Genomic DNA, 26,337 nt, shown 5'->3' on the forward strand with positions numbered 1-26,337 from the left:
GAGGGCCAGCTGGTTGCTGTTCCCACGCCCTGGGGAGCACATGGTGCAGACCGGAGTCTGTGGCTTGGCTTCCCAGGGAGAGGGCAGGAAGTGCTTCAGGTGGGGGCTAGCTGGGGAGGCTTTGGGTTTGACCTTGTGGTGAGGTGGTGACCCTGCCTCATCACAGCTACCCTGGCCAGGAAAGGGGGATGGGTGGGAAACCAAGGCCCCTCCCTTCCCAGGTTCAGTCTCCTACACGACTTCGGTATGTGAACATTTTAGAGCCATTGAAACAAAAAGAACTGGAGAGAGAAAGCGTGATGCCATTCAGCAGACACAAAATCACAAGAAATAAGAATAAGCAAGGGTTGGGGGTGTTGCTCAGTGGGTAGAGCATTTATGATAGAGCATTTATGGTAGAGCCTAGCATTTATATGTCCTGGATTTGACCCCCCAGCACCACACAAACCTGGCACGGTGGCACACACCTGTAAATCCAGCACAAACAGGGCGGGAGGCAGGGGGATCAGCAGTTCAAGGTTATCCTCAGCTATGTAGTGAGTTTAATGCCAGCCTGGGCTACATGAGACCCTGTCTTAGTGCAACTCACCTCTCCCCCATATACAACCAGGCACATCTCTCCTTAGCTGAAGACTCTTAGCACCAGATTAATTCAGTTAAAGCAAACCAGGTCCCACAGCCTGTACACACTCGGGTCTCACCACAGCAGTCCAGTTCCTGCCTCGGGGCCTTCTTACAGTCTGTTCCCTTCCAGGCATGCTGCCTCCCCACCCCGAGTCTCAGTATCAGGCCAGGCTGGCCTATCACAATCCGCACACCTCAGCCCTCTAATTGCTGGGATTATAAGTATGTGTCTCCATTCCTCTTGCTTCTTTCTTCACCACTCTGTTTATTTATTTTGTGTATGTGTACGCGTGTGCATGTACCGTGGTGTGCATATGGATGTCAGAGAACAACTTCCGGGAGTCCTCTCTTTCTACCACATGGTTCCCAAGGATTGAGCTCAATTTGTCAGGCTTTGCAGTAAGCACCTTTACCTGCTGAGCCGTCTTGCTGGTCCCCTGATGTGGAATATTATTTTGACTTGGCAAAGATGTGTTACATTTGTTTAATTGTGTAAAGATGTGTTACATCTGTTTCATCTTGCCTGCCTAAGGCACCCGATTGGTCTAATAAAAAGCTGAGTGGCCAATAGCTAGGCAGAAAAGGGATAGGTGGGGCTGATGGGCAAAGAGGATAAATAGAGGGGAAATCTAGAGAGAGAAAGAGGAGGGAAGAGGAGAGAAGAGAATGAGGGAGAAAAAATGGGACATGCCCAGGGCAAGAAGCTAGGCAGCCACCAGACAGACAAGCAAGGTATACAGAAAGAATGAATGAAAGAAAGAAAGAGAAAGGAAGGAAGAAAGAAAGGTAAAGAGCCCCGAGGAAAAATGTAGAAAAAAATGAAGCTGGTTAATTTAAGTTAAAAGAGCTAGCTAAGCTGGGCTGTGGTGGTGCATGCCTTCAATCCCAGCACTCGGGAGGCAGAGGCAGGTGGATTTCTGTGAGTTCGAGGCCAGCCTGGTCTATAGAGCTAGTTCCAGGACAGGTCCAAAAGCTACAGAGAAGCCCTGTCTCAAAAAACAAACAAACAAACAAACAAACAACAGCAACAAAAACTAGCTAGAAAGGAGCCTAAGCTAGGCTGAGCATTCAAAACCAATAGTAAGTTTCTCTGTCGTGATTTGGGAGCTGGTTGGTGGCCCAAAAGAAAAAGCCTGGAACAGACCCCCTTTTTTGAGATAGGGGTTCCCTATGTAACCAAGGTGGCCTCAAACTCCCAGCAATCCTCCTGCCTCGGTTTCTGGAGTGCTCAGATTAAAGGTATGCATCACCATGCCTGGCTCTGGCTGGCTTCTTTAATCTCACTTTCTCCTTGCACAAATGCTACTTTTTAAAGAAAAATTATACCCGTCTTAAAAATAATGCAATAAAATAAAAAGCCACCACTGCCATCCTTCCCTTTCTGTGGTTTGGTTGCAGCGCTAAAGCTGCCTTCTAGCCTATTCTAGGATGCGTTTCTTTTGGGTTCTGTTTGTCTTGATGAGGCTGTAAGCTCCTGGATGGCAGGGACTGCCTGCTGTGTCCCAGGGTCCCCCATGGTGCCTGCCATACAATGGTTCTTTAATAAATGGGGAATTTGATTGACAGAGGTAGGTCATGCTGGGAGCTGGGGAAGATGTCCGGTTAACACGGTCATGGCATGGGCAGGGCTAACATGAACAGAGAGGCAGGAGGAGTGAGGGAAATAAGGCAGTCATGGACCACAGGGAATCCCTGAGGGCCTGCAAGCAAGAAAAGGCCTATACGACCCAGGTGTTCAAACAGCGCCTGCCCGGTGCCCGACACCTGTTCAGTTGGCAGAGTTGCACAGGCTAACAGGGAAGGGGGAGCAGGGTGCAGCCTGGGAAACATGGGGTGCAATGGGAGCTGTTGCCGTGGGTTTCTATGATGGAGATAGGCAATGCTGGCAGAGTCATGAGATGAGATTGGGGACACGGGGTGTGCCTGCAGCTGTCCCCATGTGGGGCGGAAAGTCTGACTTGGTTCCTCTGCCCTGCAGCTGTGTTCCACAGCGATGGACACTGACCTCCCGTGAGACAGGGCGGATCTTCCCACCCTGTGTGTCCCCCACGCCCACCCTGCCAGCTGGCTCCTGGCCCCTGGAAAAAACCGTGGCCTGTCCCCACTGGCTGTGTGACTCTGGGCAGGTTGATCCCCCTCTCTGGGCCTCCCTCCTGGTCCCCCTCCAGTGATGATGTGAGAATCACATCACAGACCAAGGAGTCCTTGACCCCTCTGCACGCTGATTACACCCAGTAGGTGTGAGGATTTCATACACTGGTCAGCCCTGGACAGGAGTAGGGTGGGACTGTGTGTGTGAGGTGGGGAAACTGAGGCTGAAGAGGTGAAACTACTTCTGGAGGTCACCCCAGCTTGAAGGTGGCAAAAAAAAAAAGGAGAAGGGAGGGGCTGGGAGGAAAAGGAATGGGTGGGGGCGGGGCACGGAGAGCTGTGGAGGGAGACACAGAGACACACAGGACCTAAACGCTGGATCCCGGAATCCGAGAGCGGATGAGGATGGATGCAGCAGCCAGTGAGGGCCTCACCCAACATGGCCATGTCCTCCCAAGAGGAGGCAACATGAGGACATCAGGGGACAGGATACCCTGGATCTGAGGGGTAGGACGTAGGGGAGAGCCAGCCCCACCCCATCCTCAACCTTGGGTTTCTAGACTCAGGAGCTCAGAATTCAAATTCTGCAGCTCAAGCCCTTGGGTTGGTGGGTGAAGGAAAAGACTCAGAAGTAAGGGCTGTGAGGGGCCATGGGCTGGCCAGTGGGGGCTGCCTGATTTATGGAGACACCCACAACTCTTTCCTAGTCTAGTTCACACGACAGGACCAGGGGTTGGCCAACGGGTCCCTCCCCATCCCTCTCCCCTGGGACCATGCATACCTCATGCTGAGTCAGGGGTTTATTTCTTGGTGCTTCTTTGAGAGGAAGATTGGGGAGTCTTGACATAGACTCGTTAGGCTGAGAGGGGGGTCCACATGGCCGAGTGGGACAGGAGTGGGGTGTATCGAATGACCAATACCTCCAGGAGCTGGTTTTCTCCTTCCCATGGCCCTCTCTAGCTCAAGCAACTCTATGGCTCCCAGCTGCTAGAGGCACTAACCCCAAACTCTCTCAAGGTTCCCTAGTTTGGCTCTCACCCCCTCCCATTCAGAAAACTGTTTTCCCCATTCACTAAGGAGGCTGTACCTCTGTGTGGTTTCTAGAATCTTCTAGGTATGTTCAGCCTCCACTCCTATGCACCTGAAATGCCCATCCTTTCTCCTAGGTACAGACAGAACACCCCAGCACCTCCCTGGACACACCGTGTTCTCTGAATTCCCTAGAAACACATGCTCCTCCCCATGGTGTCCTGTCCCAACCACCCACTCCCTCTGGACCACACATTACCCTGTTCCACCATCTCCCTAGACCTCCCCACACCTCCTAGGACTGTGCCCACCGACTCCCTTGATCACTGTGTGTCTGTCTTCTGTGTGGTTGGGGGAACTCAGTCCTCCCCAACCAGCTCAGCCTTGTGAGCTCACACCCAGGGCACACTTGTGGAGAACGAACACGCGTCAGGAAAAGCTGAGTGATTTATATCGTGTGTCCCCAAGGAGTTGCTCCCAGCACTGTCCTCAGTGACCCATGAAGTGTGTGCAGAAATGGGGTCCATGACACGGCTCAGAGGGTAAAGATGTCTGCTTCCAAGCCTGATGATCTGAGAGCCATGCCGGGGGTCAGTACAGAAGGGGAGGGAACTCCTGCAAGCGGTCTCTTGGTCTAGACACACAATTTAGAATGCACGCACGCGCATGCGCGCGTGTGCACATACATACACACACACACACACACACACACACACACACACCAATATGTAAGTGACCTTACAATGCAGAGAACACGTGTCTGTCTGTCTGTCTGTCTGTCTGTCTGTCTATCATCTCTCTGTGTACACACATGTATGCTGGTGCCTGCAAAGGCCAGAAGAGAGCACGGGTTCTCCTGGAGCTGGAGTTACAGGTGGTTGTGAGCTGGCTTATGGCTGCTGGGAATTGAACTTGGGTCCTCTGGAAGAGCAACCAGCGCTCTCCAGCCCTCTCCCTCCAGAACACAAAGCTCAGCAGTTGATGTGTCTGCCATAGTGGTTGTCCAGCGAGCTCTGGGATTCTGTCTGCCCCCAGCCCTGAGACTACAGGGATACACAGCTGTGCTTGGTGTTTATGTGGGTGCTAGGGAGCCAAACTCAGGTCCATGTGCTTGTACCCCAATATCCTCAACCTGCACTTTGAGCCTCCTCCCAGGACATCCTCACCTGTCCCCCTCTGTCCTTTTGGATCTCAGCCTGTTCTTTCCCATTACAGGAAGATCCCGGTGGAGACTCCAACTCTTGGGCCACATCATAGTTGCTTTTAGTGTTTCCTTCCTCTTGGGGACCCCCACTAACTCCAGCCCTGGTCTCTTCTGCCCTCTCAGTTCTGGCTGTGAGTCTCCCTGTCACCCCTTCCAGGCTGCTCCTCTGTCCAGTGGACACAGCAGCTCTCCGGGTCCCTGTCCTGTGGCCTGGGGCACTAAACCCTGTGATTTCCATACTGGGTTCTAGTCCTCAGTCTTTAGTGTGGTCCTAATGTGAAGATCAGGTGGTGAAAAGATCCCCCAAAACAACAACAACAACAACAACGACGACGACAACAACAACAACAACAACAACAGCAAGTCTCTCGTTGAAGCAAGAGACTAGTTCCCTCTGGCCTGCTTCCGTACCAGGTCATTTCAGTCCCTGGAGGTCAGCTTGGAAAGTAACATTAAGAACCCAAAGTAACTGCGATGTTTCTTTCAAGAAACTAGCTACTACTCCAAGGTCACAGTGGCCTGGAGCAGGTTAGACTCCTATGCTCCCAAAATTTCTTTCAGAAAGGCAAGACGGCTCAGATGGTAAAGGGGACTTGCCATCAAGCCTGACATCCTGAGTTTGATTCCTCGCCCACAGTAAACAAAACACCCATCACTGGCTCTGTTAGTCTGGGCTGAACCCCTGCTCTCCTGGGTGATGGACAGAAGGTATCTCTCTTTTATGGCCTCTGGAATTGTCTTGGGGAAGGTGTCACGAACTGACACTGAGAAAGTTTGGCAAATAATAAAATATATTGGGGTTAGGAAGATGGCTCAGTGGGTCAAGTGCTTGCCACACAATGATGAAGATTTAAGTTCCATGGCTCAGGAAGGTGTGTGTGTGTGTGTGTGTGTGTGTGTGTGTGTGTAACAGTCAGACAATGGCAGTCATGGTCCCCAGAGTTTATTTGCCAACCAGCTTAATCGGATGGTGAGCTGGGACACCTGTCAGCTGTAAAGGGGATAATGGTGGTCTCTGCCTCATGGGGTCCCGCTGTCCAGCTTGCTAATCTGCTCCACCACAAAGCGAGTCCGTGAGGGGTAGCCCACACCAGTACGTTTTCCACCCTAGCCTTGGCCCTGGTAGGCAGTGGCCCCTGGGTGCCCTTCCAGAGGAGCTGGGGACTTCTTACCCTGGCGGGATGGAGGCGCGTGCGCTGACGCTGGTGGCTCGCTGGGGTCCTGGCCGGCTGAGGTTATTCTGGCCGGTGGGCGCTCCGTTGGGGGCGCTGGGACTCCTCGGGGGAACTCCTGGAGGAGGCGCGGGCTCCGTGGGGACAGTGGCAGGTGCGGCCCAGAGCGCGGCCCCTGCAAAGGTGGCGCTGGGGCGCACAGCGAGCGCACCGGGGGGTCCTCCTGGCGGCAGCGGTGGAGGGGGCGGTGGGGGCGCTGGAGGTGCTGCTGGCACAATGGGCGCTTTGCGGCGCTGCGATGCCAGGATGGCGTTGGAGGCGGCGCGTGTGCTGTTGACCAGCAGGCACTGCTGACAGGAGCAGGGCTGACCCGAGTTGGCTCCCACCGGCCAGGACTGCGACTTGGGGATGGAACCGACTGTGAGTGGGTAGGCCAGGTCCAGGCGGCGGCGCAGGCGGCGGCGGCGGCGCGTCTGGCGGTTCATCTGGGACATGCTGTTGAAGTAGATGAGGTAGCAGAAGCCGAGCGACGAGAGGTCAAGCCACGGGTGCTGCTTCTCGTACGCATTCTGGATGGTGATGCAGATGTCCATGTCATAGGCCGTCCACGCGCCGCCGTCGTTTTCCCACTCCCAAACGATGCCCTTGCCCGGAGCTGACGATGGGTCATAGAAGTTGCGTCGCACTGGCCGCATGGTGCCTGCACTCAGAAAGGAGAGGTGTGTCAGCACAGACCCCTAAGGGGACCTTCAGGGCCAGGAAGTGGATCTGTGCAGACAGGAGGGTCAAGACATAGGGACTGGGCCAATGAGACGGCTCAGCAGGTGCTTGTCACTGAGCCTGACAACATGGTTTCAGTCTCATGATTCCAATCCAATCACATGTTGGAAGGTGAGCCTTGGCCCATTCAGGCTATGATCTGTCTTCCAATAAACTAATAAATAAAAACAATAGAAATTTAAAAGGCATGGGGGCTTGGGAAAAAAGCAGGCAGGGTCCAGTCAAGGTGTGGGGTTCCAGGTTCATGAAGGGGTCATAGAAAGCCAAGGAGGAAAAAGAGCAAGGGGTTGGCCCTGGAGAGCCAGCCCAAGCTCTGCAGAGGGAAGGCAGGCCTGGAGGTCCTGGTTATCACAGGCAAGGGGTGGGGGTGGGGGGTTGGCGGGGAGGAACAGCAAAGGTGGATAGTGGCCACCCAGAGAGCGAGAGAGGCCCATCTACTGGGTAAGCTCCCTCCCGGACTCCCAGGGTGCCCCCAGCCAGAGCACTTCTGGGTTCCAGCTTTCACACAAGACCCATTGGATCCCACACTTCTCCCACTGGTCCATTCATTGGGCCACATATTCACCCCTCACTTCATTCAGCCACACCTTCATTCACGCCTGGTGTACCCTTTCTCCTTCCCTCCCCTGCTTTTCCTTTCTTCTCCCCCCTCTCTCCCTCTGTCCCTCGAGTGACAGTCCCAACCCCACAGCTCTGTGGTATCCTGGCTTACGGTTCACTAGTGTTGTGGCTCCCCCTTGCTTTGCTCTGCACTGGCTGAAGTTGTGCCTGAGAGCACACTCTTTTTTTGTTTGTTTGTTCGTTTTTTTGTTTTGTTTTCTGAGACAGTGTTTCTCTGTCGCTTTTGAAGCCTGTCCTGGAACTTGCTCTTGTAGACCAGGCTGGCCTTGAACTCACTGAGATCCACCTGCTTCTGCTTCCCAAGTGCTGGGATTAAAGGCATGAGCTTCACTCTTGAGGAAGCTGAGGGAACCCAGTGATTGACAGCGCAGGCTGGCAGGCTGCAAGATGTCCCAGGACCTAAACTGGCTCTGGGCTGCCTGGCCCAGGTATCACAACACAGAAATGACTGGGTTGGTTGAGGTGGGAAGACCCACCTTGGATGGGGTGGCACCATCCCTGTGGGCTGGGGTCTGCATTGCATAAAAAGGAGGAAGGGAGCTGAGCAATGGTGTTTGTCTCTCTCTCTGCTTCCTGGCTGTGAAGGCCATGTGACCACCCTCTCTGACTCCTGCTGCCTTGCCTTCCCGCTGACAGACTGTATCCCACCCCCCCACCCCCCCCACCCCCCGCGAACTGTGAGTCAAAACAAGCCTTAGGCATTGTGTCATGGCATCGAGACAAAGAATCAATATGCTGGCCTCGCCTTGACAGTGGTGGGGTGCTCCCTGGTCCACTGCATCCCTCACCTGCTGGGAGGATTTGAGGGAAACCTCAGCGCAGCGTCTGTGTGAGGCACCGGGGATTTGGAGCAGACAGCCCTCACCTCAAATTCCCATGTCGTGACTATACAGCTCTGTAACCACATTCGGGTGACTTCCTCCGTCAGCCTTGGTTTCTCACCAGGGAAATGGGCCAGGTGGGCAGAGCTACTGGGGCTATGGGGCGGATCCTGCCTTCACTTTGATGCTGTTAGCTCCACCCTCTCTTCTGAGAGCCCCTGTAGGCCCGTGTAGCCTCTTTGACAGCTCTGTTGTCTGATTCTCTGCTGCTCTAAGCCACTGTTACTCCTGTCCTTGGCCCACGGCAGTAGACTCATGCCTTTGTCCCCATCGGGGCAGCCAGCAGCCCAGATCACTCCCATTCCCGTAGAGCTCAAAGTCCTCTATGGCTTCCAATTACCTGTAAAAACTGAGGTCCTCATGATGACCCAGCTCTGACCTGGTCTCCCTGCTGCCCCCATGGCCACCCCAAGCTCTGTGTGGCCTCAGGGCATTTGCACTGACTCTTTCCTCTACCTGGATTATGACCTAGCCACCCTCAGACTCCTTTAATCCAGGTCTGTTTGGATATCACCGGTTAGGACCCCTGCCTCATTGTTCCCCATTTCTGGTACCTGCTCACTCTGGCCATGACAGGCTCTTTCCTGCCCCCACCCATCAATCAGCTCAGGTCCACAGGGGGCTTCTCTGCTTAACCCTCCAGTTCTCCCACCCCCACTTTGGGCATGGTGACTCACACAGTGGGTCCTCACAATGTGAGATGTTTTTACAGCCAGATGCTGGGAGGTTGACCCTGTCTGACTGTTTCTCACTGTGTTGCTACTCAGGTTCCAAATACCTCATCCTCTGCCTTGCCTTTTAGAAGGTTGTCCCTGACAAGAGCACAGGCCCCGAGGACTGGGGAAGTTGAGGCACAGAGCTGCATTTGTTGATGGGAGAGGGACAGGACGGAAGGTGCCAAGAAACAAGGTCCCTGTGCAGCAGTAATGGCCCAGGCAGCCACAGGAAGACTCCCCAGGGCCCAATGTTTATTTATTGTAATGGAATGCATATCGATTTTCTGTGGTTTTCTCTGTTCTCTTGCTCCTGCGTGCTAGACCCACCCTCTCAGTACCTCAGTTCCAGCATCTGCAGAATGAGGGGCTGTGAGCGAGATGAACCTTAAGTGCTGTGGTCAACTTTGTGGTGACACGAGGGGCCATGTCCCTTGGATGGGAATTGCCCCCCCCCAAGCCCCGTCTGCTGCCCAGGTCCTGAGTCAAAGGGGTTCAGGGACAGAATGTGTGAGAGAAGTGAGGGAGAGAAGCTGCCAGTAGACTGGAGAGCTTGATGAGAACCCTGGCTCCTCACACAGCCTGGGTTCGTATGTGTAAGATGTGGGTAATCGATACCTACTCCAGGAACTTCTGGGGGACAAAATAAGAGAAGGCATGGCAGGTGCTTAGCACATGACTTAGCATAGAGAAGCGACTGAGGAGTGTTGGCTGTGATGGCTGCTATTGCACACTTGACCCACTTCCAGAGTCCCCACCAGTGAACTCCTGACCATTGCGCTGAGCTCCCTATGCCCCTCCAGCGAGGCTTTAGTTCTGTTGCTGAAACTCGCACGTGTGGCTGTTGTACTCTGTCATTGAATCATTTCTGCTTTTGTCTCCTGAACTGGCTGATAACTTCTGGGAGTCACAAAGGCCAGATCAGCGTCACAGTTTCCCAAAAACCTGCCCCGAAGGAAGAAGGCAACCCAAACCAAGGCCTGTGGAGTGGAGGGGGAGAAGAGGGACCAGGCCTGGCAGAGAGGAGCAGTGGGGAAAGGGCTCTAGAGATTGCCTTGACCACTCTGCCACAAAGGATTCTGGGAGCTGCTGGCCAGCCCGCATCTGCTCCCTGGGGCTCTGTTTACCAGGCATGGATTTTCTTGCCTGTTTAGTGGTGGTTATTAAAGGCAGTGTCCCTGGAGTCCTTTTGAGAACGTATTGGAGCCTGGAGAGCTGGAGTAATTAGGGCGGCTGCGCCCGCCCTACCAGACCCTGCACTGCTGTGCCCGCTGCTGCCCCTCCACCCACCCCTCCAGCCCAGGGTGGCCATGAACCAGGGGGGCGTGGGGAGGGGAGGCAGCTGGCTTTCAGTATCTGCTTGGACTTGGATCCTGAGATTTCCTAGCTGTGCTGGTCTCCTCCATGGTGGCCTTGGCCTAGATTTGTGGGCAGAACAATACGCTGCAGACTAGGCGCTCAGTGCATGAGCCTGGGAGATGGGCCACTGCTTGGGCGTCTCCAGCCCCGGGCTGGCCACCCGGAGCGGGATCCCAGGGCAGCCAGCCCCTGTGCAGGACTGTCTGGGTCTGATGTTGTGCCAGCTTTTGTAATGGCTCCATCTTCCTTCTCTGTCCAGCAAGAATGGACAATTGAAAAATTGCTGGTGAGGGGCTGGGGGCCAGTGTCTGCTGGAGGCTGCAGGGAGGTGATAGCCAGACAAGGGAAGACACACACACACAGAGAGAGAGAGAGAGAGAGAGAGAGAGAGAGAGAGAGAGAGAGAGAGAGAGAAAGAGAGAGAGAGAGAGAGAGAGAGAGAGAGACAGGGAGAGAGACAGGGAGAGAGACAGAAAGACGGGGTGGGGTTGGAAGGACAGAAAGACCAATAGTCAGTGACAGATATATACAAGAGACAAAGACAGAGACAGACAGACATAGATATAGAGAGACATACAGGCAGAGGGACAGAGACAGAGATAGGGACACACAGACAGATAGGCAGACAAAGAGAGAAACAGGGAGACACACACACACAGAGGAGGGAGCAGAGAGAGCAAGACAGACACAGAGAGACAGAATTTACTATTAGAGGCAGCAAGGTCTCTGTGGGAGCCTGAGGGGCAGGTACTGACTACCTGCCAAACAGAAGCTGGAAGCCTAGGGGCTGCCCAGCAGCATGGGGGGAGGATAAAGGCTGAGGTAGAGACGGGGGCTGGGAACACCACCACTACAGAACATCAGTTTGTGTCACTGTATGCCCTACTGGACGCCCTTTGCTGAGTACTTACTGTGTGACCCCTACAGGCTCATTGCTCTTCCCTCCCTCCCTCCTTCCCTCCCTTCTTTTTTTTTCCTCCCTCTCTTCTTAGGCTACACAGACCTGTCCCTTTTCACGTTTGAGGAAACCGGTCTAGCGAGGGGAGAAAGGGTGAGAGTTGAGGGCTGAGCAGAGCAGAGGAAGGGCAGGTTGCAGTATGACTTGCTTCCTATGGCTTCCCACCTAGCCGAGAGGTACCCTAACATAGAATTCCTCCACTCACGGGGATCTCACTACCTCCGTTTGGGGGATCTCACTACCTCCGTTTGCTTTCCTACCTGGATAGCACCCCTCTCACACACACCTAGAGGCACAATGTTGGGGGGGTGCATCTTCCCCAAGCCCTAGCTCTTCAGAACAGAGTGGCTTCATGAATACAGGTAGCCCCTGTTTGCCCCTCTGACACGGAACAGTCTCCAGCAGGGGCCTCAGTTAGGGGCTCCAAGGCCATGTGGGAAGGAGAGCCTGTGGGAGACAGCCACGGACAGCCTATCAAGTGGGGGGAGTGAGTTCTGAGTAGGTTGAACAAGTTGAGCATCTCTGGATGCCAGGCTTGAGGAGCGATGAGGAATCTTCAACCATCCCAGAAACGAGTGACACTCTTTCTCTGTCCAGAACTTACATGTCCCCCACCCTGTCTTCAGCCACACTGTGAAATGGAGCTGGCCGCCCTGGGTTCAGCTGAGTTTGCACAGGTGCTGGGCAGTTCTGGGACACACACAGGATCACCTGCAGTTCCCTCGTTCAGTCGGCTCCAGCCCGGGGCCACCTGCCTTCTGTGGCTGCTCCATTCACAAGTCCTTGTCACCATGGGGGGGGGGGGACTGAGGCTCACAGGCTCCATAGCAAGTAAGAGACATAGCTGAGGCTGGAGCCAAACCCCAGCCTGGAGTATCACAGCTTCGCAACTCAAACTGGCCACAGGGCTGGTGGGGCCACCTGCAGCAACGACAGTCTTCTGACATCATCTCCTCAGGGGCGTTCATTTGAAAAATGGGAAAACTGAGGCTTCTCAGGAATACATAGAAGTCCAGCCCGGCACTGATTGACTTCGGTAGAAACAGCCAGCTCTGGGTCAAGGGCCTCCCGCTCCACCCGCAATCAATGAACCTGCAGATTCTGTTTCCTTTCGATTGCTCCCCTGAGACTCCCACGCCTGGCTCTGGCCCATTAGTGGTTTGGGCACAGGGCTGCCCAAGCTCCCTATGGGGGGTGGGGAGCTGCTGGCGGTGGGACAGGGAGGACTAGGGCCCCCAGATTTCCTCCACTCTGCTCGGCCTCTGTGTGTGGGGTCCTTGTGCTCCTCACAACCCTGGGGCCTCCCTGACACCAATTCACACTTCATGCCCCAGGATTCAGGTGCCCTGGCTTAGCAGCAGCCAATGGGAAAAGAAGGGGGAGGAAACTGAGGCCCTGAATCCTCTTCCCCTGGATCCCCCATGCTGTTCCTTCCAGCCTGTGAAATGGACACAGTACTTAATAATGGTATACTCAGGGGCTGCCACCTGCCAAATCCTGTCTAGAACGTTCTCCTGTCTTATTTCCCTCCCTTCTGAGTTTAACATTCTTGGTTCAACTAGGTCCTGGAATCGTCTCCACCATCTGAAAGGAGAATCAGGACCCCCCTCCCCAGGCTCCCTCCCACCTTGCATTCTCTGTGTGACTATGTGACTATGCGTTACTATGTGACCGGGTGTCTGTGTCCCCTTCAGTCTGGCTATGCCCCTTACTCAGAAGGTTGGTCTGGTTTTCTCAGCCTCTTTCGAATCTCAGCACAGTCAGTAGCACAAAGTCAACCCTGTGGAAATGATGGGCTGAATATGAGCAGATGAATGACGTAATGAATAAATGATGTAATGAATGAATGACGTGGTGTGTGGATACGGATGCTGCTAAGCGGGCCATTCCCGCGGCCGGGCTGGAGGCTCTCACTGGAGAGAATGTGAGCTTCCTCTGCTCACCCACTGCTTAGGATGAGAAAAAAAATCGTGAGCCACATTTAAAAACTGGGAGTGTAGGCAGGCGTAGTGGTACACACCCTTAATCCCAGCACTCAGGAAGTGGAGGCAGGTGGATCTCTGTGAGTCTGAGGCCAGCCTGGTCTACAGAGCGAGTTCCAGGCCAACCAGGGCTACACAGACCCTGTCTCGAAAAGCAAGCAAACAAACAACCCAACAACAACAAAATCAACCAACCAACCAGCCAAACAAACAAAACCAACTTGGTGGTAAAGCATACAGGCTAGCTCAGCTTTCCGGATCCTCGGATATCCAGAGATGTGGCTACAAGGTTTGGTTTCCTTAGCAACAGGTAGCCAGAGCTGGGTCAGGGCCACCCTGTGCAAGACTTCAAGGGTTTTTTGTTTTGCTTTGTTTTGTTTTTCCCTGTTTGATTTGGTTTCCCCCTGTTTGAGATTGGGTTTCATTACATAGACCAGGCTGGTATCAAACTCAAAATCCTGCCTTCCCGGGCGGTGGTGCACACCTTTAATATCAGCACTCAGGGTGGCAGAGGCAGGCGGGTCTTTCTGAGTTCAAGGCCCAGCCTGGTCTACAGAGCGAGTTCCAGGACAGGTTCCAAAGCTACACAGAGAAACCCTGTCTTGAAAAGAAATCCGTCTGCTTTAGCCTCCAGATGTAATCTGGGATTACAGATGTAATACTGGGTTCAGCACCTTCAAGAATCTACTGAGCATCTCCTATCTGCCATGGACTGGTGAGCAAGATACTCCTAGACATGGACTGTTATCCAGTTAGGCAACTGAATTTTCAGCCTCTGCACAGATGGGGAAACTGAGTTCCAGAGAGATAAACTTGTCTGAGATCACCTTGATAGAGTTTGAACTCAGGTTAGGGTTTGAGTGGGGCCAGGCCACTCCCACTTTGAAGGGAACTATCCTTCATCTCTCTGCCTCCACGTGGCCACTTGACCTGGAGCTTTGATACCCTTTGTGAACCCCCACTAGAGACCAGGAGAGAGGGACAGAGACTCACAGGGGCCGTGGCACTGTCACTGTGGAAGAGGTAGCCATTGGGTTGCAGGTGTGGGCAGGCTGTCTTGGCAGCCACCTCTGATGGCTGGGTCCTTTGTTCTGCAGTTCAGGGTGCCGGGCTACAGGGCTCCCTGCCAGGCTCCTTCGTGTACCCAGTCACTGAGTGCCACTGCTGTCTGTGCAGGTGGAGGTGGCAGCCTGGAGCAGCTCCAGAGAGACTGTGGGAGGAGCCCAGGGAGGCTCTGCCATGGAGGCAGGGCAAGAGCACAGCCACGTAGCATCTGGAGGAGGCCTAGCCTTGATCTGGCATCTGTGTAGGCTCAAGGTCAGCGATAGCCCATGTCCTGGACTTCTATGGTGCTTGGCTTCCCATATTATCCTGACCCCACCAGAGCTGAAGTACTGAAAAGCTGAAGGAAGGCTTTCTGTGTCTTCCCTGTTGATTGTGACACCCCTAACACCTGCATACAATAGACATTCATTAAACTCCTATTTTTTTTTGACACAGGTTCTCACGTAGCCAAGGCTGACCTCAAACTCTCTATGAAGCTGAGGATAACCTTGAATTTCCGATCCTCTGCCTCTGCTTCTGCCTCCCTAGTGTTGGGATTACAGCTGTATTCCACCATGCCTAGCTCCTGCAGGGCTGGGAATCTCATACAGGGCCTTGCGCATGCCAGGTAACGTCACTAACTGGGCCTCACCACCAGTCCCGTGGAATGAGTGAAGGCTGGACATCTGTATCACAGATGAGGAAACTGAGCGTTGGGGGTTGTATGGGCCTTGGCCGATGTCACAGCTTCTCGCTGTGCCCAGTGAGCTTCTGGACCAGACTGGGAGTCCTGTCCTCACACAGGGCCTCCCAAGGCCGTCTGTGTTAGGGTTGAAGTCCTGTGCTCTTCTTGGTTGACTGAGCTCAAGGTGGTGAGTATCTAGGGAGCAAGGCTGTCCTAAGGACTGGCCAGTGTGACATTGTTTTTAGTGGCCAGGTGGAGGCAGGTGCATAGGTGGATGGGCATGTGGGGAGGTCCCTGGGGTCCCTGAATGAAGAGGGATGCCCCCAAACTCCCACTTCTGGCTCTGACTCTTCCTTCTCCTCATTCTCATCTCTGTGAGAGCCCCACCCTCCCTTCAATTCCTCATCCTCCTCCATCAGGTCCTTGTCTCCTCATGGACTTCTTCCTCCATCCCAGCCACGCCCCTTCTCTATCACCTTCTCTTTGCTCCCCTCCATCAGACCAGCTCCACCACTGTTGCTTTCAGTACCTCCTCAGAGCCCACAGCTGCCAGAGGGGAAGAAAACGAAGCAGGGGACACCGTGACCCAGGACCCTCCTTACACACTCAGGACCCTCATAACCATCCAAAGGATCACACAGCAGGCCTGAGGGTGCGGGCTTTGTGCTGGACGGGAGTTCTCACCTCCCAGCTTCAGTGTCTGTGCTGTTGCTAAGAGGAGTCCTACTCCCTGCTCAGAAGCCTGCCAGCCTTGGCTCACCTGTGCCAGCCTCCCAGGGCCTGAGATTAATGATTCTGGTGCTGCACACTGGCTCTGGGTCCCTCGGGGCCCGGCCACTAAAGGGCAGCAGCTGGCAGCCATGTGTGTCAGGTCTTAAGGGCCCCGAGGGACCACCTTTCCTGTCTCCTGTTTGTCATTGCCTCTCTCTGTCCCCAAGTCCGAGTGGGGGGCTGCTTGCTGCTCCTTGGACCCTCACACAGGTCTGTGCACCTCCCTAGGAGCCCACATAGCCCTCCTGAAACATCAGAAAGTACCTAGGTCGTTCCCTACCTAAGTGCCCATACGAAGGACTTACAAGAGTGTTCTCCAGGCTTCTCATGAAACTGTCACAAGGATTACTCCCGTTTTATACTGTAGGAAATGGAGGCCCAGAGAGGTTAAGTGGCTTGCCCACTATCACACAGCCAGCCGATGGGTTTTATAAACCTTTCTGCTGGCCTCAGTGTCAGAACTGGGCTCACAAGTCATTTCCATGACGTGCTGGCTTTTATCTCTTTTAGACTTGGACACGTATTTCATATTGATTGATAAGATCTGAAATGGATTGATTTTGTCTTTCTCTCTGAGACCCCACGACCCAGCCCAGGAGGGGGGCCCAGCAGCAACAATGGCCATCCAATAGAATAGCAAGGGAGTTGGGCAACCAGGAGGCTTGAGGGCCTGACAACCAGGAGTACAGAGAGGTACCGTGGGCTGTGACAGGGACAGGGATGCGGGCTACCCTGTGGATGGCTTAGCCAGACCTGATAGGAACCTCCTACTCCTCCTTGCTCTGGCATCAAGCCCAGCCCTAGATCTGCTAGGAAAAGGCTCCACAGGTATGGGAGTCAGGGACTCAGGCCCTAGAGGCTCCATGGTAACTCAGGAAGTCCCTGCTTTATTTCAAACCCTGACAACAAGCCCAACAGAGCTCTCAGGGGACAGAGAGAAGGAACAGCCAGCCCTCACCTTCATCCCTGAGACCTGACGTAGGAGCCTAGTTTTGGTTTGAGAGCAAAAAGCCGTGTGACCTTGGGCAGGTCACTCACCTTCTCTGGGGCTTTGTCCTTCCATCTGGACTCTAGGTGTTGGCGGTGCTTTCCACGGCAACAGGACAACAGCTGCCCTTCCTCTCTGGGTGACCTCACTCGTCCCTCTACCCCTGGGGGCAGGATGCAGGGTGAGGGAGTCCTGGCTGCCCAAGGAAGGGCTATATAGCCCACCCCACTCCCAGTGCCTGTCTCAAATCTAGCATCCTGAGACACTTGAGGCTGCCGGGGGAGCCTCTGACATGGCGTCTGTTTCAGCTGTCCCTTTACAGAATGGACAGGGAGGAAGATGGGAGACGCCTGTCACATAGGAGCCCTCTATCTCTGCCAGCTACAGAGACCATGGAGTCCACTATCCACAGGGACCAGATCACCCATTCTAGCTGTGTGGAGTGGGTCTGGGGTGGGGAGAGGCCCTGGGGCTGCTAATCTGTGTGATCCTGGGCAGGTGACTCACCTTCTTTGGGCTTCCTTCTTCCTATCTGGAGTTTAAATCTTGTAGGCCTCAGACAAGTTGTGTGAGGGGGTGGAAGCCATTCCTAAGCCCTCACCCCACATTCTGGTGGCTCCTTGGCCTCCATGAGCTCACTTGGACAAACCCCTCAAGGTCTGACTGTCGATTTGCCATCACCTAGGCTCATCTGCGTGGGAGAGCTTCAGATAAAAGGATTAAGCTTTGGGAGTCCAGCCAGGCCTAGAGGTGTGAGGCCATCATCCCCACCGACTCAGGAGACTGAGAAGGGAGGCCACAAGTTCAAGGCCAGGTGGGTAAAACTGTCTCAAAATGAGCACTAAAGGGGGCTGTCCATGTAGCTTAGTGGCAGAACACTTGCCCAGTGTGTGTGAGTGAGGTCCTGGGTTCAAATCCCAGCATAGAAAAGCAAAACAAGCCGGGCGATGGTGGCTCACGCCTTTAATCCCAGCACTCGGGAGGCAGAGGCAGGCGGATCTCTGTGAGTTCGAGACCAGCCTGGTCTACAGAGCTAGTTCCAGGACAGGCTCCAAAGCCACAGAGAAACCCTGTCTCGAAAAACAAAAACAAAAACAAAACAAAAAAAAAAAACCAGAAAAGCAAAACAAAGTCACCCACATGGAATTACGAGGGAGACACTAGAAGGGTGTAGCTGTTAGTGATCTAATATCTGTTAGGGATCTAATATCTCACGAGCAGGGGATGTACTCTCTGCCTCCATTTGGGGGGCTGTAGCCTGGAAGGTTTAAAAGGGAACCTCCCCTTTCCCTCTTCCCCTCCCCCCTCCCATGGGTAGGACTGGAAGCATCTGGGCAGCTGAATAAACAGTCCCCATGTGACAGGTCTGTCCTCTCCACTTGTCCCCAAGCCTGACATCTGCCCCCTTCCCTTCCCTTCCCTTCCCTTCCCTTCCCTTCCCTTCCCTTCCCTTCCCTTCCCTTCCCTTCCCTTCCCTTCCCTTCCCTTCCCTTCCGCTGGCTGCCAAGCAGAGCAGGCAGACAGACAGGACACGCGCCCGTGTGCCGCCGGCGACTGATGAGCAGGCTGTGGCTGTGTGTGTGTGTTTGCACCGAACATGAGCTCTGTCTGGCACATCCCGAGGCGTGCCTACATCATGCTGGCTGTTCTGGGGTGTCAGTCCTGTCACACCCCATGGGCAGGATTAGAAGATGCTCTGGCAGGGTTGGGGTTGGAGTGAACTGCAGCTGGGGGCCGGCGCACCCACCCCCTGCTCCCGCAGATATTAAGAATGGCGAGTAGTGTTTACATTTTCAAACAGTTGTAAAAAATAGATAATACTTTATGAGCCATGAAAACGGCACAAAATTCAAATGTCGGTGGTGGCCACAAGTGTTTATCTCAGCCCAGTCACACTTGTCATTTGCATATGCATCATTTGCATATGCCTCATTTGCATAAGTCCCAGGCAAGCTCATGCTCCAGTGTGGCAGGGTGTGGGACCCCACGAGGTTAAAAAGTCTACCAGCTCCTTCATCAGGGCAAAACCAGACTCACATTTCCCCACCTGAGGACAGATCAGCTTCCAGAAACCTCCAGGGACTTTGATACCAAGCAAATCTAGGCGGGAGTCATGTGCATTTTGGTGTATGTATGCAAGTTTCGGGTTTTATGGCTTTACACTGTTTTGTTCTGCTTTTGAGACAGGCCTCATCTTTCCCAGGCTAGCCCTGGAGCTCGCTGTGTAGCCAAGGACGACCTTTAAATTCTGGCCCTCCTGCATGCTGGGATGACCGGCTGTACCGCCACGTTGCCTATGCCTGCTCTATCAACTGAGCAAAGTTCTCAGCCCTGGGCATTTGGATTTACCACCCCCTCTCCCTTAGTGTGCCTGGGGTGCAGGTTCACAGTGGGGAAGGAGTTAGTCTGTGCAGCAGGCTCCATTCTCTCTGCCCTGCTGGTGACATGTTGTGGAAACTGAGGCCTGGGGAGGTGAGCCCCCCCCCAGCCAGGTCCCCCAGTTGGTCAGAGAAGAAGAGAGGCCTGTGTGCATCTTGATTCTTTCCTGGAACTGGAACAGTGAGGACCAGAAGTCTTTCCTAAGTAGCTCAGCTGGGTCTGTCTGTCTGTGGGGAGGCAGCCCACCCTAAGTTCCCCAGGTATCCCAGTCCCTGCCCCCCAGTTCCCAGACCCTTCTCCTTGCTGGGGGTCTTGGCAGGTACCCAGAAGCCTAGTCCTGTTTTCGGCTCACAGGCCAGGTATCGCTTGAAGAAAGAGTTTGGGCGGAAGTTGGAGACAGACCACAGAAAGATGCTGTGGAGAGTAAGGGAATGGATTCAGCCTGGGCTTGGGGATTTGGGAGCTGAAGTGGGGGTGATCAGACTTGAAGGAAGCCCCAGGGGAGGGCCACAGGCAAAGATACAAATTTGGGGGACCCAGCGGAGCCTGTTTCTGCTTCTCAGGACCCCCAACCTCCAAGTTAAGTCCTGGAAAATCTCTATAGCCAACACTGTGAGGTTACAGAAAGTTAAGCCAAGGAGCAGAAGCCTTTTCTTCACAGATCTCACCCCATCCTTTCCTCCTTAGAAGGAGCCTACGATAAACGTCCGGTTCTCAGGGTCAAATCCAAAGTCCTTCTCATCATCCAGGCCTACATCTGCACATCTGGAGCCAGTTTCTCTGCCTCCCAAACTCATTCCTCCTCACCCCAGCTGTCCTTTTTCTGGGAGCACCACCTCTTCCCAAGTATCCACATAACTCTGTCTCACAGGCTCCTACCTCCTGCTTGCTCCTGGACCACATAGGGATGGTTACTAGTGAGGGTCTTTTCCACACAGCGTAGACCACAGTAGGAGGTCAATAAACATCTTTATGAGAAGCAGGACCATAGCCCATGCCTGAAGCTATGGAGACAGATATAAGGAAATGTCACATTGATGGGGTGCTGGAGATGCGTCCCCTGGGTGTCTGGATTTCTGTATGTGTCACTCAGCCCTGGAACCTCTGGACCCACACCATACCCTGCCTGGTCTTTCTCTTGAGTGTGAAGTGTGACCACACGCTGACGTATTTTTAATGAACGTGAGTTGAAATAGCTACAGGTGGTTAGTGGCCTCCAGTCTGGGCAGGGAGCTGAAGGGAGGAGGAAAATTCTGTTGTCCCCAAGCTAGTTGTTTGCAGCAGTCACCTGGGGAAGTACTGAGGCCTCCCAAGCCCCCCATCACTGCCCCTCGAGGTCAAGTTCCCATAAGGCAAGGCCTCATTGCGCTGTGGCTGTCTTGTGTGTCTCAGAGGCCTCCCAGTGATGCGGCAGAAACTCTCCATAGAGGTGACAAATCCCCGGAAGAGGAGAGAGGGCCTGCGAGTGAGGCCATCTTTAACGTCACTGTTACTATTGTACTACAAATATGGCCACCAAGACCACCGTCAGCAGCCACCACCCACACTGTGGGGCTACCAAGATGGCCAGCAACACCCCACCCCCTCCACACACACACTCCTGCATCACAGGCCACTCCTAACATTGCTCCCAGCAGGACCAGCGTCCCTTCATCACCAAGCCTCCATTGTGCTCTCCTCCATCACGACCACACCCCCACTGTGGACACTACTACCCCCAGGCGTCACCTGGACCACTACCCCCCCCCCCCCAGCACCTGCAGCCAGTTAACCATGCCGGTCCTGGGCTCCCAGCTATATGGATTTTAATCCCAGCTCTGAGTACATTTCATTCAGCTTCTGGGAGACTCAGTTTCTTTGCCTGTAAAATGGCTCCACTAGGAATCAGAAAGACTTTCTGTCTGGGATTGGTGGTGAGAAACCAAACAACCCCTGAGTTTGATAAAGGGGCGTGTTTAAGCACTGAGAGGCTCAATGCTGGGAGGGGAGGGGGACTCACTTTAAAAAAATCTGTCACTCTGAGAGACAGATCTACCCACTTTGCAAGCGAAGAAACTGAGGTTCACTTTCCCCCAAACTAATACGAGGTGGGGATGGAACCAAAGTGTTAACCTGGACCCAGTCACATTCTCCCTTTTCCCAGTTGAGGGAGAAGGGGTAAAAGCACAATTGTCAGACAGGATCTTCAGACCCTCAGGCCCTCCTTTCAGGCATGCTGGGAGGTGGATTGTTTTATCCCCGCACCTCCTGTGAGTTCTACTCACCTGTATCTTGCCGGAACTGATGCATGGATTGTAGGTCGATGATGTAGGGCACCAGCTGGGCGTCCACCTGGCCCAGGACCACGGATCCCCGGGCATCCTCCTTAAGAACATTCTCGATGTGGTGGCACACGGTGGCCGTGTAGGGTCGCCAGCGGCTGTGTTCATTGAGCCACTCCCACACCACCACCCGGGCCACGTTCTGGGGCGGGAAGCCCAGCCCGTTCACCGGCACCATCACACCTTGGCCTGGCCGTGACATGGCCGCTGCCGCCTGCGGGGCCAGGTCCCACTGTTGCTGGCCCAGCTCCTCCTGGGCCTGGGAGCACCGGGGAAGAGTCGTCCTCTCTCTCCAGGTCGGGCGGCGAGGAGTGTGGCCTCTTTTCTAGTTGGGCTCCTCTCCAAGGCCTAGAGGCCTGGGTTAGGGGGATGGGTGGCCATCCAGACGCAGCAGCAAGGACCCCTTCCCGCAGAGCGCAGCTGTTGCACACAGGGCTGCGCTCAAGGCAATGTCTGTCCTAGGTGGGGGATGTGCTCTTAGTTCCTGGGTCCCCTCGGTGCAGGTGCGGGAGTGAGGCGCTTGCCCCCTCTAGGTCCGGCCTTTCCCTGCTTTTCTCTGGTTGCTTCTGTCCGCCACGCAGGGCCTTGTCACCCGGGAGGCTTTGGCCCTGGCCTGCTGCTCCCTGCGCGCTCAGCTCTGCGTCCCAGACCCCGTGTCTCGCTCCTGGGTGACTTGGTTCCGCCCCTCCCGACGGCTCCACTGTAGGGGCTCCCTTCACCCCTGCACCTCTGTCCCCTCTCCTGGCCTGCCCCGAGTGGTCGCAGATCTCTCAGGGAAGGGGGCGGAGCGCAGGGATCGCTGCTCTGGAGCTGAGGCTGGCGGACCCCCGGGAGGGGCGGGGGCCGTGGGCACGCCCCACCCCACTGGTGTTCGCGACCTGCAGGGGCGACAAGAAGGGGAGAGGGCCCTTTAAGAAAAGAGCAGCCCCCTCCCCCTCCCGGGAGCGGCGGTGGAGAACAATGGGGTGCCGGTGGGGGTGCGGCAGGGGGGCTCGGGGGTCCACGCCCTGCGGTCCTTGGGGTGCCTGGAGAAGAGCAGGCACGGGACCCTAGACTGTTACCCGCAGTGACCCGTGCTCGGCTGGAGCGCGTCCCCCGCCTCGAGCGACGCGCTACCGGGGCTGCGGTGTGGGATGCGGGGACGCGGGATGTGGGGATGCAGGATGCTGGGTTGCATGATGCGGGGACGCAAAATGTGGGGATGTAGGATGCGGGATGCGGGATGCGGAATGAAGGATGAGGGATGCAGGGATTCGAGTTCAAGATGAGGGATGTCGAGACGAATGGAGGGTGCCAGGTGCAGCCCGACCCTCAGGGTCTCCTCAGGGGTCGCGTCCCCAGAGGCAGAAGAGCTGCAGGTCGCTCTGTCCCCTCCCGGTGGCATCTACCCGCGGAACCGCCTGAACCAGGGATGTGGGGTCCCTGCGCTGCTCGCTCACCGTGATCTCCCCGCGCTGGTTCCTTCCCCGCCAACTCCCAGGAGGGAGGAAGGGAGGGAGGGAGGGGACCGTTCGGCCTCCACCCCAGCCCGGACCTTCGCCTGCCGAAGACAGACCGACAGACCGACAGAAGGATGCAGCAGCCCTGGCTAGCAGACGCGTCGGACGCGTCGCCGGGATCCCGCGGGTGGAGGCGGCCTCGGGGCGGGGCGGGTGGAGGAAGGGGAGGAGACCGACCCGCCCAGCCGCTGTGACACGGAGTCACCGAGTCCCCGGCTGGGCCCGACTCGATGCGTCGGATCGAGGCAGGGAGAAGGAACCGGATGTGTGTTGAGGGGTCTCGGTCCCAATCTATCATCTTTGCTATTAGCAGCTAGACCGAGCCTGGTACATAATAGGCGCTCAATACATGCTTGAATGAATGAATCTGATTTGGAGACAGTCTAAGGCCTTCTGGGGTGGATAGAGAACGGGCCCAGAAGGCCCATTTCAGGGACGAATGGAACCCTGGAGCCTGGAGAGCTCAGAAGGAGGCCCACATAGGATGAAAATCAATTAAGAGTACTGACTGCTCTTCCAGAGGACCTGGGTTCAATTCCCAGCACCCACATGGCAGCTCACAACTGTCTGTAACTCCAGTTCCAGGGGATCCGACACCCTCACACAGACATACATGCAAAACACCAATGCACAGAAAATAAAAAAGTTACAGCATTTAAAAAAATAAATAAAGAGCCAGGCGGTGGTACATGCTTTTAATCTCAGCATTTGAGAGGCAGAGGCAGGTGGATCCCTGAGTCTGAGGCCAGCCTGGTCTACAAAGCAATTTCCAGGACAGCCAGGGCTATACAGAGAAACCCTGTCTCAAAAAAAAAAAAAAAAAAAAAACAACAACAAAAAGAAAGAAAGGAAAGAAAAATCAAGTCCCATATCACTGGAGTCTGAACAGTAACTACACTTGCACCCAGCCCTAGTTTGGTTGCAGGATCCAGTTAACCAAACCATGAAGCTTTTTCTGACAGCCACTGGCTCTTCCAGGCCAGAGGCATGGGGATGGCGTCTGTCTGTCACTGGGAACAACAGGCCAGGCCTGGAGGAAGATACTTTAGAGGAAGGGAAGAGGAAAGGAGGGTTTCAAACTGAGACCCTTGCAGTCACCTGCAAACAATAGGTGTTCCATAAATGCAGGGTGTGCACCTAGGATAGCAGTTCAAGTGTTAATGGACACTAAGATGAACTTCTGTCCTCTGGCAAGCTGGACACTGCAGTTGGGGACACACACAAGATACTGAAGAGCCTGTGGTGTTTAGATTGGGGAAGAAAAGGGCCTGGCTGCCCAGGCTGTCTAGGATTGGGAACTGTGATCTAGGCAGCTGAGCAGGGTTAATGGGTCTGTTTGGGAGCCAGCCCAGAGTGGCCCACGCTTGCTCCTCTGCCTCCCTGAGGGCCAAGGTCAAGAGTGAAACTGAGTCGGGACTGGGGGGGGGGTCAGGGAGTCTGTACCTTGAGTGGTCCCGACTTGTTTGGGGCCATCCACAGTTCGGTTTAAAAACCATTTGTCCTTGTCTGGAGCGGTAGCTCAGTGGACCAAGGCACTTGCTGCCAAACCTGATCGCCTGAGTTCGATCCCTGGGGCCATTTGGGATGGCCGGGAGGTCAGCAGCCGGGAGCACGGGTCTGTCTTGAAGATGACGGGGCAGAGGGAAAGAAGGAAGCAGGCTGGTGGGAGGTGAGAGGAAGAAAGAGAAAAGGACACTCCTGGGTCCCCAGAGGGGGCCAGACCCAGGGTCGGCTTCCTCAGTTACCCCTGGGATTGTATTACCCAAGACCCAGAAGTTCTACCAAGCCAGTGCTGGGCATGAGATGCTCGAAGAAAGGGGATGTTTTGAATACATTCTGTGAACCGGAGACTCGGTAAACCCGGCCGGTATTGTAGCAGGCCTTATACACCTGGCTATCAAGCCGTGGATCCAAGGACACAGGTACATAGGTACATGGGTTTTGATGGGTGTTCCCACTTCTTCATGAACTCCACTCTCTCTGCTCCATCATGGAGGCTGGACGACCCCTCACTATCTCTCCCTTTGGCTGCTGGCTGCTGGGTAAGGTGGGGGTTCTGGTTCTGGGTCGTTTTCTCCATCACAGAGGGAAAGGGTAAGGTGGGGGTTCTGGTTCTGGGTCGTTTTCTCCATCACAGAGGGAAAGAACTCGCTGAAAGAACCAGGCAGACAGTTAATGTGATGTAGGTGTGCTTGAAGTTTGTCCCCGCTGAAAGAGTTGGTCCATCTGTGGAACAGGGAGGCTGGCCAAGGGAAAGACAGAGGTCTACCCACCTGCTGGACCCGGGTCCTTCACCGCTCTAGAAACTGCAGGGGCAGGTACTGGGACAAAATAGGCGTTGGTGCAGAGCGCCCTCTGGTGGCCAGTTACTTCCTTGTTCTCCGGCCGGCCACTTTTTTAGGTAATATATTTAAATGTTTCTTACTGTGGCCAAAACTGGGAACGTAAGATTTCCCCATCTCAGAGTTTACAGTTGATCAGCACCAAGTATGTTTCTGTTATGCAAATGACCACACATACAGGGGCTTCATCTTGCCAATGTGAAGCTCAGTCCCCGGACTCTTGAGTAGTGCTCCAGTATCTGTGCTCCCCATTTGTTTATCCAATCACCCCACTTGGGGCATGTACCAAGAGCACGTGGTAAAGTGTCTCTTTGAGCCCTTGCTTTCGGTTCCTCTGGCTATGTCCGTTGTCAGTACAGAAGGATCCAAAATGACCCGCCAATGGCACTGAGCGCTTCCCTGAGGGAGTTCCCAAGTAAGAGCTGTCTTGAGTGTGGACTGCACCATCCTGTATGCTGGTGCCTGGGACAGCATGAGGGGGAAGAAGGAACTGTGGGAGCGCCTTCCATGTCCCCTCCAGCACGTCCCACGATTTGAGGCTCTTCTCTGTTGTACCCTGTCCTCCTTGTGATGGATGGAAGCCGTGAGTCGGTCCACTCCTTCCTCCCTCAGGTTGTGTCTGTCAATTATTTTGTCCCAGTGATGGGAAAAGAGAACAAATGCTAAAGACTAAGCAGTGCTCCCCCCAAATTCGTAAGTTGAGGCTTGTCCCGCAATGCATCGGGGACGCGGTTCAAACACAGCAGATGTGACGGGCGCTGGATGCTGAAGCCTCTCTCTCTCTACTTCTCCCTCTTCCCTCATTTTCTCTCTTCTTTCCTTCTCCCTCCTTCCCTTCCTCCTTCCCTCCCTCCCTCCTCCTCTCTCCCCCCTCTCTCTCCCCCTCTTTCTCTT

General features: G+C 54.7%; 1 protein-coding gene across 2 annotated transcripts in view; it reads right to left on the reverse strand.

Moving 5' to 3' along the window:
- Positions 1-23,236, reverse strand: part of Dtx1 (deltex E3 ubiquitin ligase 1) — a 31,995-nt gene extending 8,759 nt beyond the window's left edge. Inside the window, exons 1-3 of one of the 2 annotated variants that reach the window (XM_075982165.1) lie at positions 23,042-23,236; positions 21,546-22,480; positions 6,121-6,820 (exon numbers count right to left, since the gene is read on the reverse strand). In XM_075982165.1, coding sequence (XP_075838280.1) covers positions 6,121-6,820; positions 21,546-21,804 — 959 coding nt within the window. In that variant the 5' untranslated portion in view covers positions 21,805-22,480; positions 23,042-23,236. The remainder of the gene's footprint in view (positions 1-6,120; positions 6,821-21,545; positions 22,481-23,041) is intronic. The other variant, XM_075982158.1, reaches the window with a different exon arrangement.
- Between the last annotated feature and the right edge of the window lie 3,101 nt (positions 23,237-26,337).

The sequence above is a fragment of the Microtus pennsylvanicus genome, chromosome 1 (genome assembly GCF_037038515.1).
Source record: "Microtus pennsylvanicus isolate mMicPen1 chromosome 1, mMicPen1.hap1, whole genome shotgun sequence".
Lineage (NCBI taxonomy): Eukaryota > Metazoa > Chordata > Mammalia > Rodentia > Cricetidae > Microtus > Microtus pennsylvanicus.